This window comes from Oncorhynchus keta, chromosome 19 (assembly GCF_023373465.1).
Source record: "Oncorhynchus keta strain PuntledgeMale-10-30-2019 chromosome 19, Oket_V2, whole genome shotgun sequence".
NCBI classification, from domain to species: domain Eukaryota; kingdom Metazoa; phylum Chordata; class Actinopteri; order Salmoniformes; family Salmonidae; genus Oncorhynchus; species Oncorhynchus keta.
Genome location: NC_068439.1, coordinates 63422318 through 63439083, shown reverse-complemented (window position 1 = coordinate 63439083; position 16766 = coordinate 63422318). Strand labels below are relative to the sequence as shown.

The 16766-nt window shown below is 47.3% G+C and overlaps 2 protein-coding genes across 5 annotated transcripts in view; both read left to right on the top strand.

Moving 5' to 3' along the window:
• exoc8 (exocyst complex component 8) overlaps nt 1–47 on the top strand; it is a 2629-nt gene extending 2582 nt beyond the window's left edge. The window contains exon 1 of the mRNA XM_035794226.2: nt 1–47. This exon is cut by the window's left edge and continues 2582 nt beyond it. The gene's annotated coding sequence lies outside the window, so the exon portion shown is untranslated.
• A 1405-nt stretch (nt 48–1452) lies between these two features.
• LOC118398660 (E3 ubiquitin-protein ligase TRIM9-like) overlaps nt 1453–16766 on the top strand; it is a 30028-nt gene continuing 14714 nt past the window's right edge. For 2 of the 4 annotated variants that reach the window (XM_035794222.2, XM_035794223.2), the window contains exons 1-2: nt 1453–2265; nt 16364–16459. In XM_035794222.2, coding sequence (XP_035650115.1) covers nt 1510–2265; nt 16364–16459 — 852 coding nt within the window. In that variant the 5' untranslated portion in view covers nt 1453–1509. The remainder of the gene's footprint in view (nt 2266–16363; nt 16460–16766) is intronic. The other 2 variants (XM_035794220.2, XM_035794219.2) reach the window with 1 other exon arrangement.

Here is a 16766-nt window from a genome sequence, read left to right as displayed (position 1 = left end):
ATCCCAAAAATTATCTTTCAAAATAAAAAGTGTATGCATTATAACAATTTTGTCCAATTAATGAAAAAACAATTTGTTAATATACTGTTTGATTAACTTTCTGCAAGACAATGGAAATTCTAAGGATTACTGAACCAAATGGTGAAAAGGGATGTTGACCCTACGATTGAGTGTTATGATTTTCAAAATATCAAGAGGGCAGGGATTTTTTTTGACACAATAATCTTCTTATACAATCTTTTTCATATCCCTAGTGAAGATTTTCAGAACAAAGCCTCAAAAAGACCTTTTGTTATTTCCGGATAAAATAGGGGTTTTATGTTCAATGTTTTCCATCATAACTGATTATATTCTTCTAACATGGCATCAAAATTCATGTAGTAAGTCTCAGGATTTTCTAAATGGATAATGGATTGGATATTCAAAATATTTCAATTATTGTTGAAACAAACTCAATTCACATAGTAAAGACAACAGAGGGTAAGGTGATAAATATTATGTTGTGTGACAAGCTCTTCGATAGGCAATTATTTTCCATTTGAAATAACTGCTATGGATATGATTGACAATTTTGGGGAGAAAGAAATTCTGGCGTACAGTCTTGACAGCTACCATATTTCCTGCATCATTGGAATACATGTTTCATCATTAAATCAAAGAGCCTATAGTAGATTTTTTGATAGTCTAATTTGGGATTGTGTCATACAAAGCATTAGTTATAAATTGTTCATGTTGTGGCGTTTTTCCCATTGTATGAAGCAATTATACTCTTGAAATGACAGCTCCTTGACTGGATCTCAGATCATCTGAGACCAATTGATTTATAAAATGCCACAATGGATGTAAATTATTCCAAGCCTGCTGCATTGCACACATCAGGGCCAGGGAACACATTGTCCTGACTAGTTAATTATGCCTGACAGGACATTTCATTGACAGTGTGCTCACAGGGATGCCAACCAATTTGTCAAGGACAATGGGTCCATATGCAAAACATGTGAATCATGAATAGATATAGCTTGACCTACATATCAGTAGGTAAAGGGAAACGTTCTGGGAAAATGTGCCACATTTTCAGAATATGTATCCAGCATTTCATTAAACGGTTAGGTTGAAAATCTAAATTAAATTAAATCACCACCAACATGCATTGCACATTCAATAGCCTATGAAATGTGCAGGCAGGTGCGTCTGCTACCCATATGGTTTAAGACAGCCTACTGGTTAATAACAAATTTAGTATCACCGATGTGTAAATAGCCTACAATGACCATATTTTTCACAAACGCTGGGGCTCCTCACTGTGATTAAGGGGGTTGTAGTTTTTTGTTGTTGATAAACGTGAAATTCTTATTGTGAACCTGCAGTTGCAGAACTGATCCACTCGGACTACAACGCCAACAATTCCCACTCGCGCGCGCCTGCGTAAAACGGGCAAGGGAGCTGCCAGTATTAAATAGTGCTTGCTGCTCTCGCGTTCTGTGTGAGGAGCGTTGAATAGAAGACGTGATGGATGAAGAATTAAAATGCCCCGTTTGCGGTTCTCTTTTCAAGGATCCTATTCTTTTACCTTGCTCGCACAATGTGTGTTTGGCGTGCGCCCGAAATATCATTGTACAGACCCCAGAAGGCGAAACACCACCGCATAACCGTGCCTCCAACTCGGACTACGATTATTTGGATATGGACAAAATGAGCATGTATAGTGAAACGGACAGCGGTTATGGATCATACACGCCGTGCCTCAAGTCTCCAAATGGGGTGAGGGTGTTTCCTCCGACTCTGGTGCACCGCCACTGCTCCATAACGTGTCCTCTCTGTCACCGTAGTGTCTCTCTGGATGAGCGGGGGCTGAGGGGCTTTCCACGTAACCGGCTACTGGAGGCGATCGTGTCTCGGTATCAACAGAGCCGCTCTGCCAACGTGAAATGTCAGCTATGTGACCGCAACCCTGTCGATGCCACTGTGATGTGCGAGCAGTGTGACGTGTTTTACTGCACACCTTGCCAGCAGCGATGCCACCCTTCCCGTGGACCGCTGGCCAAACATCGATTAGTGCCACCGACCCAATCGCCAGTTGCAGGAGGACAGCAGATGCCCACCGCCACCTTGCGCAAACAGGGAACATGTGCAGACCATGACACGGTGAACTTTAGCATGTACTGCATCAACTGCAAGACTCCAGTGTGCATGAAGTGTCTGGAGGGTGGCAAGCATGGGAGTCACGATGTAAAACCTTTAGCGGCCATGTGGAAACAGCACAAGGTAAGGATGGAGGTGGTGGGGATGCCTTGGCCATAATCCGCTGCTCTGTGCAGCATCATATCACAGATGTCATCAGTGCCATTTAAATCATACCAACAATTTACTGTAAGGGACAATTCATCCGTGGTAACCTATAGTAGGCCTAGCCAGCCAGCAACATTATAGCCTAATCACAGATGAATAAATAATTGGAGCCCACAAGTCTGACTCACTAGTGTCAGTTTACTAAACTCCAGTTTCTAGGCCAGATTTTCCCTGCCTACAGTACAGCTCTTGGTTTGTGAAAAGGTCACCAGTGCTGTGGAACATTCCCCATGGTTTTCTCAGCTCCCACTACATGGTGAAGAGGAGTAGGAGGCTGTGACTCAGAGCTGGGCTCTGCTCCTCCCAGGCATAGCATTTCTAAAGGCAGAATGTGGACTGAGAGATAGTAGTGTAGTATCCAATCACACACACATTACATTGAGCTATTACACAGCTATCACAAATGAAATTACATTTACATTTACATTTAAGTCATTTAGCAGACGCTCTTATCCAGAGCGACTTACAAATTGGTGCATACACCTTATGACATCCAGTGGAACAGCCACTTGCATCTAAATCTTTTTTTTTTTGGGGGGGGGGGGGTGAGAAGGATTACTTACCCTTACTTACCCTATCCTAGGTATTCCTTGAAGAGGTGGGGTTTCAGGTGTCTCCGGAAGGTGGTGATTGACTCCGCTGTCCTGGCGTCGTGAGGGAGTTTGTTCCACCATTGGGGGGCCAGAGCAGCGAACAGTTTTGACTGGGCTGAGCGGGAACTGTACTTCCTCAGTGGTAGGGAGGCGAGCAGGCCAGAGGTGGATGAACGCAGTGCCCTTGTTTGGGTGTAGGGCCTGATCAGAGCCTGGAGGTACTGAGGTGCCGTTCCCCTCACAGCTCCGTAGGCAAGCACCATGGTCTTGTAGCGGATGCGAGCTTCAACTGGAAGCCAGTGGAGAGAGCGGAGGAGCGGGGTGACGTGAGAGAACTTGGGAAGGTTGAACACCAGACGGGCTGCGGCGTTCTGGATGAGTTGTAGGGGTTTAATGGCACAGGCAGGGAGCCCAGCCAACAGCGAGTTGCAGTAATCAAGACGGGAGATGACAAGTGCCTGGATTAGGACCTGCGCCGCTTCCTGTGTGAGGCAGGGTCGTACTCTGCGGATGTTGTAGAGCATGAACCTACAGGAACGGGACACCGCCTTGATGTTAGTTGAGAACGTCAGGGTGTTGTCCAGGATCACGCCAAGGTTCTTAGCGCTCTGGGAGGAGGACACAATGGAGTTGTCAACCGTGATGGCGAGATCATGGAACGGGCAGTCCTTCCCGGGAGGAAGAGGAGCTCCGTCTTGCTGAGGTTCAGCTTGAGGTGGTGATCCGTCATCCACACTGATATGTCTGCCAGACATGCAGAGATGCGATTCGCCACCTGGTCATCAGAAGGGGGAAAGGAGAAGATTAATTGTGTGTCGTCTGCATAGCAATGATAGGAGAGACCATGTGAGGTTATGACAGAGCCAAGTGACTTGGTGTATAGCGAGAATAAGAGAGGGCCTAGAACAGAGCCCTGGGGGACACCAGTGGTGAGAGCGCGTGGTGAGGAGACAGATTCTCGCCACGCCACCTGGTAGGAGCGACCTGTCAGGTAGGACGCAATCCAAGCGTGGGCCGCGCCGGAGATGCCCAACTCGGAGAGGGTGGAGAGGAGGATCTGATGGTTCACAGTATCGAAGGCAGCCGATAGGTCTAGAAGGATGAGAGCAGAGGGAGAGAGTTAGCTTTAGCGGTGCGGAGCGCCTCCGTGATACAGAGAAGAGCAGTCTCAGTTGAATGACTAGTCTTGAAACCTGACTGATTTGGATCAAGAAGGTCATTCTGAGAGAGATAGCGGTAGAGCTGGCCAAGGACGGCACGCTCAAGAGTTTTGGAGAGAAAAGAGAGAAGGGATACTGGTCTGTAGTTGTTGACATCGGAGGGATCGAGTGTAGGTTTTTTCAGAAGGGGTGCAACTCTCGCTCTCTTGAAGACGGGAGGGACGTAGCCAGCGGTCAGGGATGAGTTGATGAGCGAGGTGAGGTAAGGGAGAAGGTCTCCGGAAATGGTCTGGAGAAGAGAGGAGGGGATAGGGTCAAGCGGGCAGGTTGTTGGGCGGCCGGCCGTCACAAGACGTGAGATTTCATCTGGAGAGAGAGGGAGAAAGAGGTCAGAGCATAGGGTAGGGCAGTGTGAGCAGAACCAGCGGTGTCGTTTGACTTAGCAAACGAGGATCGGATGTCGTCGACCTTCTTTTCAAAATGGTTGACGAAGTCATCTGCAGAGAGGGAGGAGGGGGGAGGATTCAGGAGGGAGAAGAAGGTGGCAAAGAGCTTCCTAGGGTTAGAGGCAGATGCTTGGAATTTAGAATGGTAGAAAGTGGCTTTAGCAGCAGAGACAGAGGAGGAAAATGTAGAGAGGAGGGAGTGAAAGGATGCCAGGTCCGCAGGGAGGCGAGTTTTCCTCCATTTCCGCTCGGCTGCCCGGAGCCCTGTTCTGTGAGCTCGCAAGGAGTCGTCGAGCCACGGAGGCGGGAGGGGAGGACCGAGCCGGCCTGGAGGATAGGGGACATAGGGAGTCAAAGGATGCAGTAAGGGAGGAGAGGAGGGTTGAGGAGGCAGAATCAGGAGATAGGTTGGAGAAAGTTTGAGCAGAGCGGAGAGATGATAGGATGGGGGAGTAGCGGGGAGAGAGAGCGAAGGTTGGGACGGCGCGATACCATCCGAGTAGGGGCAGTGTGGGAAGTGTTGGATGAGAGCGAGAGGGAAAAGGATACAAGGTAGTGGTCGGAGACTTGGAGGGGAGTTGCAATGAGGTTAGTGGAAGAACAGCATCTAGTAAAGATGAGGTCAAGCGTATTGCCTGCCTTGTGAGTAGGGGGAAGGTGAGAGGGTGAGGTCAAAGAGGAGAGGAGTGGAAAGAAGGAGGCAGAGAGGAATGAGTCAAAGGTAGACGTGGGGAGGTTAAAGTCGCCCAGAACTGTGAGAGGTGAGCCGTCCTCAGGAAAGGAGCTTATCAAGGCATCAAGCTCATTGATGAACTCTCAGAGGGAACCTGGAGGGCGATAAATGATAAGGATGTTAAGCTTGAAAGGGCTGGTAACTGTGACAGCATGGAATTCAAAGGAGGCGATAGACAGATGGGTAAGGGGAGAAAAGAGAAAGACCACTTGGGAGAGATGAGGATCCCGGTGCCACCACCCCGCTGACCAGAAGCTCTCGGGGTGTGCGAGAACACGTGGGCGGACGAGGAGAGAGCAGTAGGAGTAGCAGTGTTATCTGTGGTGATCCATGTTTCCGTCAGTGCCAAGAAGTCAAGGGACTGGAGGGAGGCATAGGCTGAGATGAACTCTGCCTTGTTGGCCGCAGATCGGCAGTTCCAGAGGCTACCGGAGACCTGGAACTCCACGTGGGTCGTACGCGCTGGGACCACCAGATTAGGGTGGTCGCGGCCACGCGGTGTGGAGCGTTTGTATGGTCTGTGCAGAGAGGAGAGAACAGGGATAGACAGACACATAGTTGACAGGCTACAGAAAAGGCTACGCTAATGCAAGGAGATTGGAATGACAAGTGGACTACACGTCTCGAATGTTCAGAAAGTTAAGCTTACGTAGCAAGAGTCTTATTGACTAAAATGATTAAAATGATACAGTACTGCTATAGTAGGCTAGCTGGCAGTGGCTGCGTTGTTGACACTACACTAATCAAGTCGTTCCGTTGAGTGTAATAGTTTCTACAGTGCTGCTAATCGGGGCTAGCTGGCTAGCTAGCAGTGTTGTTTACGTTACGTTGCGTTAAAAGAACGACAATAGCTGGCTAGCTAACCTAGGAAATCGCTCTAGACTACACAATTATCTTTGAAACAAAGACGGCTATGTAGCTAGCTACGATCAAACAAATCAAACCGTTGTACTGTAATGAAATGAAATGAAAATGTGATACTAACTGTGGAGCGAGCGGAATGCGACCGGGTTGTTGTTGGCTAGCTGTTAGCTGTTGGCTAGCTAGCAGAGTCTCCTACGTTAAGGACGACAAATAGCTGGCTAGCGAACCTCAGTGAATTAAGATAATCACTCCAAGGCTACACACACTAAACTACACAAATATCTTGGAAACAAAGACAGCTATGTAGCTAGCTAACACTAGACTAATCAAGTCGTACAGTTGAGTGAATAGCACTACAGTGATGCTAATCTGTGTGCGTTAGCTAGCGCTTGCTAGCTCCTGGGCGAATAGCAGTGAAATGAAATGCCTTTATCACCCTCAGAGCAAACTGGGTCACTAATCTCACATTTTGCATGATTGGGACTGTCTGTATGCCCCACGACCTTCCATTTATCAAACAGCATGCATCCGTCTTCCCACTCACCCTCACTGTTTAGAAGGGTTGCTCTGAGTTCAGTTCACTTTTATCACACTAGCCTACTGTCCCACAAAAGGACTGTGAAAATCACATAAGTGTGAAGCAGCATGTATAAGTAATGAGCCCTATAAATAAAAGATGCAGAAGCGCTTAGTGCATATATTTCCTGGGGTTGAGTGAGTTCAATTACACACCAGTACATTGTCCATTTTGTGTTTTTATGGCCAACATTCTGTATTGTCAAGAATGGGATGGTCAAATGAGCTCTTCTCAGGTTGGATGTGTGTGTGTGTGTGTGTGTGTGTGTGTGTGTGTGTGTGTGTGTGTGTGTGTGTGTGTGTGTGTGTGTGTGTGTGTGTGTGTGTGTGTGTGTGTGTGTGTGTGTGTGTGTGTGTGTGTGTGTGTGTACGAACGAGAGAGAGAGAGAGAGATGGAATGGGAGTATGTGTTGATGAAGAGGGGGAGGACATGATGTATTGGTCTGCTATTGTGGCAAATGATCTCTGTACTGTTGAAGTTGCACTATCACTCTTCACACCTCTTCTTGAATGAGTCCACTGCACCAAATCAAATCAAATTTATTTATATAGACCTTCGTACATCAGCTGATATCTCAAAGTGCTGTACAGAAACCCAGCCTAAAACCCCAAACAGCAAGCAATTCAGGTGTAGAATCACGGTGGCTAGGAAAAACTCCCTAGAAAGGCCAAAATCTAGGAAGAAACCTAGAGAGGAACCAGGCTATGTGGGGTGGCCAGTCCTCTTCTGGCTGTGCCGGGTGGAGATTATAACAGAACATGGCCAAGATGTTCAAATGTTCATAAATGACCAGCATGGTCCAATAATAATAATAAGGCAGAACAGTTGAAACTGGAGCAGCAGCACGGCCAGTTGGACTGGGGACATAAGGAGTCATCATGTCAGGTAGTCCTGAGGCATGGTCCTAGGGCTCAGGTCCTCCGAGAGAGAGAAAGAAAGAGAGAAAGAGAGAATTAGAGAGAGCACACTTAAATTCACACAGGACACCGAATAGGACAGGAGAAGTACTCCAGATATAACAAACTGACCCTAGCCCCCCGACACATAAACTACTGCAGCATAAATACTGGAGGCTGAGACAGGAGGGATCAGGAGACACTGTGGCCCCATCCGAGGACACCCCCGGACAGGGCCAAAGAGGAAGGATATAACCCCACCCACTTTGCCAAAGCACAGCCCCCACACCACTAGAGGGATATCTTCAACCACCAACTTACCATCCTGAGACAAGGCCGAGTATAGCCCACAAAGATCTCTGCCACGGCACAACCCAAGGGGGGGCGCCAACCCAGACAGGATGATCACATCAGTGACCAGACAGCTCCCCATGTCACTGCACATTTACATTGAAGTAATTTAGCATATGCTGTTATGCAGAGCAACATACTTTATTGAGTGCATACATTTTCATACTGGTCCCCCATGGGAATTGAACCCACAGCCTTGTCGTTGCAAGCACCATGCTCCACCAACTGAGCCCAAATGTAAACGAAACCAAATGTATGAATGAGTCCACTATACCAGGCAGCCCTTCATGTCACTGTCACTATGATGTAATTCTGTTGTGACATAGGGGACTAATTCACATCTGTTACTCACATTCTCATCCACAGCTCCAGATCCACCCTCATGCTCTGACATGCTTTATCATTTGTCCTCCTCTAGGAGCTGACAGAAAACTCAATTGAACAGACTCAACAACCAGTCTGTTAGTTAGGGTAGGAAGGCCTGGAGATTGCAGTGTTGATAGGAGAGAGAGAGAAAGGCTGCTCGTCCAAGGTTTCTTTTATGACCACAGATGGATTGTGGCATGTGGCCCAGAGGCAATTGTCATCCTTCATGCTGCAGAGATCCTTCATGCTGATAATGGAGAGGCATGTGTGTGCTGACCGTCAGTGGACTGTGGAGAGCATAATCAGCACTGAAAGTCCAACTACACACACACACACACACACACACACACACACACACACACACACACACACACACACACACACACACACACACACACACACACACACACACACACACACACACACACACACACACACACACACACACACACACCTCCTCTGCCGTACTGCTGCTGTCTCACTCCTCAAATCTGACCCACGTCCACTGGGAATAAGAGACTGTGTGTGTGTGAGAGCTCTTGTGTGGTGGGGTGTGTCTCTTATTACAGTGCTCAAGTTGTTGTATTGCACTTGGCTTGCTAGTGAGAATAACAATAAACCCCCATTAGTTTTTGTTGGACCTTCAGTTGTCAATCTTATCTTTCTATATGGGGATGCTTTTACAAACATGATTTGCAAGTAATGTAAAGAAGGACATCATTATGTTTATGTTATTTACAGTATGTCAAATGAAACAACGGAACACAGGGGACTGCCTTAGGGTATCAATTATATTTTTTCTCTCCTTTTACAGTGCCACTGTGAGTTAGTGAAAAAAAATATTGCCAGGAATACATCATGAATATGTATTTACTAGAGGATAAACCACAGATGATGGATTGGATGGTAAGTCACAGGGGTGTAGTTTCCTGTGAATGTCCTGTGGGCAAGTCCCCCCTCTGTACCTGCATGCACAATTCCAGGGCATTGCTCACTTGGCACCAGCAGGCAGACATGCGCAATCGGGCCCAAGTCCAGAAGGGCAGCTCGCCGATTGTTAAAACCAACTTTGTTTTGTCCTGAATTCCCAAATACTGCACATTATAAATAGCCACAAAGACTCTTTTAGGAGATTAGAGAAACCATGGTTCCTCTTTGTAGATACAGATGATACTGCAGCTGGAGACAGCTTGCTATGCTACCTCAGGCATACAGAAAAAGGGAGCCCCTCTCCCAGACCCAGCAATGGTGTTGGCTCCAGAATGTAGGTCATGTAAAGTACAATATCTCCCATCCCATTGAATATGTGTGCTGCATAGTTCCTGATACACTAGACTTGGTAAATGCTGTGATGAATAAACGTTTGGTGATGGGGGAGCCAGGGGTAAAAGGATGAGTGCGTATACTTTATGTGTGCAACTACTGTAACCAAAGGCATAGGAACAGGAGAATTTTTGAGCTATTTTTAGAGGAGAGAAAGAGTGCTTGGGCAAGACCTTTGTGAAGTGTGTGGACATGAGATTGTAGTGCTGTGCGCAAATACTGCAAGTGTTACCATGGCTACACAGTGGCAAGTTACCAGAATGTTGGAAAAAATTGGGATTAATATATCCTAACTTTGTAAGTGTATGTAACAGGTTTTACAATATGTGTAATATCTCAAATAGCAGGAATAATGTATGATCAATGCTTTTCGATGTATTTAGCTACACAGCTGAAAGCTGACTGACCCATAGTATGAAAAAATAATTAATGAATTATTCCTTGCTTTATGTCATGGAAATTGTCCATATTCTGCACGTTCATACATATATTAATGTACTAAATCCTATCCATATTTGATATCTTGTTAAGGCGCTTCCTTTTAAGTATATAACATAACGTTATTACTATAACTAAGGGAAATGAGGTAAAAAATAGTACGGGGAGCCGCACTCTTGCGACTTCTGTTGAAGGATCTACAATCACAACTGACAAGGCCAATGAAATCTGCACCTCGCTGGAAGTCCGGCTGGAAGTCCGGCTTTCCACAGGTGATAAGTGTGAGGCTCAAATTCATTCCTTCAATTTAATACCGCTCTTCACCAAGCCCAGGAACAGACCGTGCGGGGCCAAACAGGTGTTGTACCTCCTTCAGGGAACAGTAGTTATAATCATAAAGTGACGTTCCCTTTGTCAGTCAACTTCGGTAGAACATACTATGGGGAAATATAATCGCAACCCAAGCCGACCCCAACAGATACTAAATGAAACGGCCCATGGCAGACCACCCAGACCTGACCCCGCCAAATGCGTCAGTCTGGGTATTGCGCACACGGCACACTGCCTGGTGACTTTTCCCTATCCCAGCCATTAGCACACTGTGTGCTATACTGGGAGCAGTGAGATCCAAGCGATAAAACCTCACAAAAGTGTGTGGTGATGCCCAACCTCCCGCAACACAAATATCTCCTATAGTCAACCCTTTAAACAACGCTCAAGAAGCTGCCAGAGCCCTGATGGAGTGGGCGTGTACACCCATATGTAAACCTGGCTCCTTACTGGTATATGCCAGGGAGATCCAGAAAATCCAGTGGGAGAGACGCTGCATAGAGAGCGCCCTGCCGCGAGCTGGATTAGCAAAAACAGACAAAAAGTTGGTCACATAAGCGGATATCCTGGTTACGTGCATAAAGCTCACACCGGACACAGGGCATGTAACCTTTGTTGCTCTTCAGAAGCAAAAAGGGAAATAGCTCAAAAGCTAAGGACCTGTAGGGCATAGCCATGACTTTCAGAGCGAAGGAGGCATTTGGACGCAACGCCAACTTAGAGTTTCCCGAGGCGAACTGAGTACAGGAAGGGTGTACGGAAAACGCATGGAGGTCCCCAACATGTTTAGGCAAAGCCATGAGCATGTAGGTTTTGTAGGAGAGGATTTTCAGATCAACCAATTCCAGAGGCTCAAAGGGGATGCACACAGTGCGTCCAAAACCAGCGCCAAGTCCCATGTGGGCGCAATAGGTTTAGAGAGCGGTCTTTAGAGACCGGTTCTCTCTTTCAGGAACTGCACCACCAGGTTGCTCCCAGTGAGGTTCCGTCAATTCCCACATGACACGCTGAGACAGCGGCCATGTACACTTTTAAAGTGGCGAATGCTTGAAAAGCTCCTGTAGGAACATCAGGATGTCCCTAAAAGAGCACTGAAAAGGAACAAGTCCTTTATCTTGGCACCAGAGCTCAAATGCATGCCACTTATACGCATACAGCTCTCTCATGGAGGGCACCCTTGCAGACTGAATGGTAACAATAACATTCTGAGGTAATTCTCTAGCTATGAAATTGGCCCTCTTAGGGGCCAGGCCCATATGAACCAAATCTCTGGCCTTGTGCCTTAGACAACTGGTCCCTGTGCTACGGGAGTTTCCACGGGTCCCCGCCTAAAATATGAATGTCTCTGCCTGGGCCACTGGAAAGCCACAATAATCAATGGTAAGCAGTCCTGGTGCACACACTCCAACGTGAGGTGAATCAGAACCACTGGCGGAAACGTGTAAAGGAGGTTCCAAGGCCACTGGTGCATCAGACTGTCCATTCCCAATGGGGCACTTGGGTCCTTCATCGAGAAAAATGCTGAAAATGTCCCATACCTGGGAGAGAGGGTCCCACCTAGATAAAATATCTGCACCCGAGTAAAGGCAACTGGGGGACATGCGTCACCCAAAGCAAAAGCATGTGCACACTTTTCCCCAGCAATAGAGAGTGAGTAAAGGTTAGGCGGGAGAGAGACAGTCTCTTCCCATCTGTTGATGCACGCCACCACTGAGATATTGTCGGTTCTAACCAACACAAGCCAGCCCAACAAAAACTGGGGGAATCGCCTGAGTGCCAGATACTCTGGGTAATTGACATGCAGTGCGCTCTGCACAAGTGTCCATGCCCCCCGAATCGAGTTTCCATCTCCGCCGCTACCAGCCAATTGCTGTGAAAGCTGGTTGCTTGTGAGCCTTCTGAGTTTATAGACTCTGAGGTGCTTGCTGAGGGCAGCTGAGGGAAGTCCCATCTCTTTTCGTAACCGAGGAATACCGGCCGTATGGGCATAGGACCCACTCAGATTGCCTGCTTCTGGAGATGGGAGGATTTTTCCTCCCTCAAAATGGGCTCTGAGGCCTCGGAAACGGTCGATGTGATGACGTTGCATAAGCGTGGGGGATGCACAACAAATTGTAGCTTGATGTCACTGTTCCCATATTTACAATGACGGTCTACCCCGGCCAAACCCTAACTCAGACGACATTGGGACTACCAATCTCGGCCGGTTGTGATACAGCCTGGAATTTAACCAGGGTCTGTGGTGACGACCCTCTAGCACCATGACGCAGTGCCTTAGACCCCTGCGCCACTCGGAAGCCAGAAAGACTGTGTTTCCGTGAGACTGTTTGCCAAGCTTGGGGGCACTGTTGTCACAGTAATGTTTTTGCGGAGGGGCGCACTGGTCATGGCCCCTTGCTCCGGGGGTTACCCCGGGGGTTACCCGGAAATTTGATTGATTGATTGATTGAAGTGCTCAGGGGGCTACTTTTTCATTGGAGGTGCGCGCAAAACCGGTTTCCTTCACTCCCTCCAACTCTAGGACCTGAAAATAGGAATGGGGTTGCCATAATGCTGGGGAAAGCTAGTAAATTTGACTTGCCAGAAGTTAAGCATGCTTGCCAACTTTCACCAGGAGGCTTTTTTTAGCATAAGCTAGGCTAGCTTGCGTCTTTGACCTCAGCGCGGTCCGTTTAGAATAACCAAGCAATTTAACACTACATACTGTATACTAAACAAGAGCGCTAACCCAGCAACACCACTGTGGCGAGGCAGGAATAGTTAGCAATAGCTAGTGTGCCTCAGATAGTTAGCCAACCTGGCTAGCACGCTATGCAGGGCTCATTTAGCTAGTCCGGTCTCGAAAGTCCACGTAGGACCGTATCACTGAGGTGGGACCGGACCCTTCATCAACAAGTCTGGGAAGATAAGCAAGCAGTGCTTCACCGAGGCAGACACAGGTCGCGGGGGGTACACACCAAACCTGGCTGCGCTCTCTTTTTCGAGTAGCCTCCCGTGACTGGCATCAGAGTGCACAAGAGCCGGGTTGGGTGCAGGCAGATGACATTTGCTCCCACCACCTAATCCGTCTCTGCTTCCTGTACCTCGGTCCAAGCTGAGGTACTGGCTTTCGGGAAAGGAAAGTCGCCATCAGTAATTCCAAGCTTCCTCAAGAATGATACATGTCCTTCCAGGGAGTTTGTACACAGTACGTGGCAATGCAAACACAAACTGTGTGCATTCTCTGTGATGCTGTACTGAGCTGGCTGTGCTGTGCAGTACTGTGCTGTGCTGGCTGTCGTGGACATGCTGTTGAGCGTTAGTCGGTCGTGGAGCAGCAGTGTGCCATACGGCCAGAGGATTTGTGTGAGGCTGAGCCGGGGAGGGAGATTGGTTCTGCTCTCATCCAGATGTGGAGCGCTAATGACACAGCTGCTGAGAGAGGGAGAAAAGGGAGGAGGTGGAGACAAAAAGAGAGGGGAAACAAAAAAGGAAATGGATGCGATAAGAATCTAAGCTATTCCTCCAGGAGTGTCCCTAAAGGCCCATTTGAAATCATGGCCAACACCGCAGATGAGCGCTGCAGCTTTGCATCGTCTTACCCAGATCCCCAAACACTGGGCTGGAAATGAATAGCTATGCTCCTCCACTGTTGAAAGCCTCTTCTCTTGAATGTCATGCACATTACTTAAGAGTTCTCTCTCTAATGACATTACTGGGTCTCTTCATTGCATTCATTGCATCAGATAATAAGAGAGGAAGGATGCTGCTGGCTGCCCTCTCTCTATGCTTCACGGAATTGTGGCTGAATGTCGACATGGATGTTCAGCTAGCGGGATGCACGCTGCCCCGGCAGGATAGACCAGCACACCCTACCTGGTACGGCAATTGCTTGGCCTCCGACCGCAAGGCACTTCAAAGGGTAGTGCGTACGGCCCAGTACATTACTGGGGCAAAGCTGCCTGCCATCCAGGACCACTACACCAGGCGGTGTCAGAGGCAAAAGGTACTAAAAATTGTCAAAGACCCCAGCCACCCCAGTCATAGACTGTTCTCTCTACTACCGTATGGCAAGCAGTACCGGATTGCCAAGTCTCGGACAAAAAGGCTTCTCAACAGTTTTTACCCCCATAAGGCTCCTGAACAGGTAACCAATGATTACCCGGACTATTTGCATTGTGTGCACCCCCCCAACCCCTCTTTTACGCTGCTGCTGCTACTCTCTGTTTATCATATATGCACAGTCACTTTAACTATACATTCATGTACATACTACCTAAATTGGCCCGACCAACCAGTGCTCCTGCACATTGGCTAACCAGGCTATCTGCATTGTCTCCCACCATCCGCCAACCCCTCTTTTTACACCTCTGCTACTCTCTGTTCATCATATATGCATAGTCACTTTAATGATACCTACATGTACATACTACCTCAATAAGCCTCACTAACAGGTGTATATAGCTTTACTATATTTACTTACCCCCCCCACACACACACACACACATGCTTTTTAAAATTTTTGCACCATTGGTTAGAGCCTGTAAGTAAGCATTTCACTGTAAGGTCTACCTGTTGTATTCGGCGCATGTGACAAATACACTTTGATTTGATTTGTTGACAGGAAAAAGGATGTCTCTCCCCCCTTTTTTCTGGAAGAAATACATTACGATTAAGGGTACATTTGTAAAATGATTCATTGGATTCCTCTTTGAAGAATAGAGCCTCACCTTTCATCTTATGACCTGTATTAATCATTACTTCACAACAGGTGTTTCTTCCTGCCATAGCTCACCTGTCATCCTTAGTGACAGTGAAGGGGTTATGTAGGTCGTCTACCACTGATGCTGTAATCCATCTCTACAAATGAGATCGCTACCACTTCTGAGCCACATGAGGACAATATCCAGAACTTAATTATAACATGAAGTTTAGTATTAGCTCATAAAGAAAAACTGGATCTTACAATGGGGGCTCATGACAAGACTGATAAAACCTTGAAGATATGGCTCCCTTGGTCATTTCTTCATGTTGAGCAGTAGCATCCTTCCTTACCATATTGAATCCAACTCTCCCATACAACACTGTCAGGATAAACAAGCACAACCCAGTGAAAGGACATTAATTGGTGTTGTGCAGGAGGTTGCCGTGTGGCCGGCTCTGTCCCCATAGGAGGGCCCCCGGACCCCTCCCCCTGACCCCCGGAGGTCACCCAGACACAGTGTCACAGTATAGAGAGAAAGGGCTTAGTAGACATACTGGCAATGCCCCCTTGTCTTGTCCTATCTGTCTGGGGCTGTGACTCGGGCCCTGGTGGAAAGAAACAGCAAAGAGGAGGGGAATCACTCATCCCCTTGTTAGTGGTGCAGACAGACAGCTTGTTTTGCCAGATGGCTAGATTTGCAGCCCTCTTGAACCTACGCACATAGCCCACAGGCCCAGCCCCAGAGAGGGAGGCCCAGAGGAAGAGGAGCAGGTGGGAGGAGCGGGGGCGGGGGTGGGGGGGGGGGGGTGGTTGCTGTGATCCTGGCCAGATTGATCACAGCAGGGTTGGTTTACACCATGATTACCCATCACTCATGGGCCATGAGCCTCAGCACAGAGCAGATCTGGTGAAAGATAGAGAAATAAATGATTATAGGACTACAAGGTGAGGGCTTGACTTCTACACATGGCTTTGAGGTGCTCGTTTGAATCTCCTTGATTATTATGACCAAAGAGGTCATGTGGGTGTGCTTGAGTGAAGTGTTTATTAGTTGTTTGCATCATCGCTGGTACTGTACTGAGTATTTCGTCACTGGTACTGCCCCAGGCTTTAATCTTAACATGTTAGAGAAGTGACATGGAGAGTTATTGCTCAGAAGTGGCTGCATTCTCAAACTCATTCAATTGAAATGTCTGCATAGATTGTATTTTGTCTTTATTTTGGATGATTAATTGTGTGTTTTTGATTCACAGTGTCAACTGTCCCAAGCTTTGAATGGTGTGTCGGATAAAGCCAAGGATGCCAAGGAATTTTTGGTGCAGTTGAAGAACATGCTTCAGCAGATACAGGTAACATTGGGTCTTGCAGATCCAATTAAAATATCCACATGTATTGAAATAGAATACTGTTATTTCTGTCCTATATCAATTGAACTTGTATTCCCCATAAACTACTTAGTCAACTTTGTAGTCAACTTTGTAGATCAAGGGTATACAGATGCTCAACAAATACTTCAAAGAAAGAAGAAATAAGCCCCCGATTCATACAATGTCACTTTCTGGAATTTTTTTATTATGCAGGAAACTTGTGGGGACTATAAAATGTTTTTATTTATTTTTAGGCTGGCACTACATATAATGCACTTCTTGTCGCTCA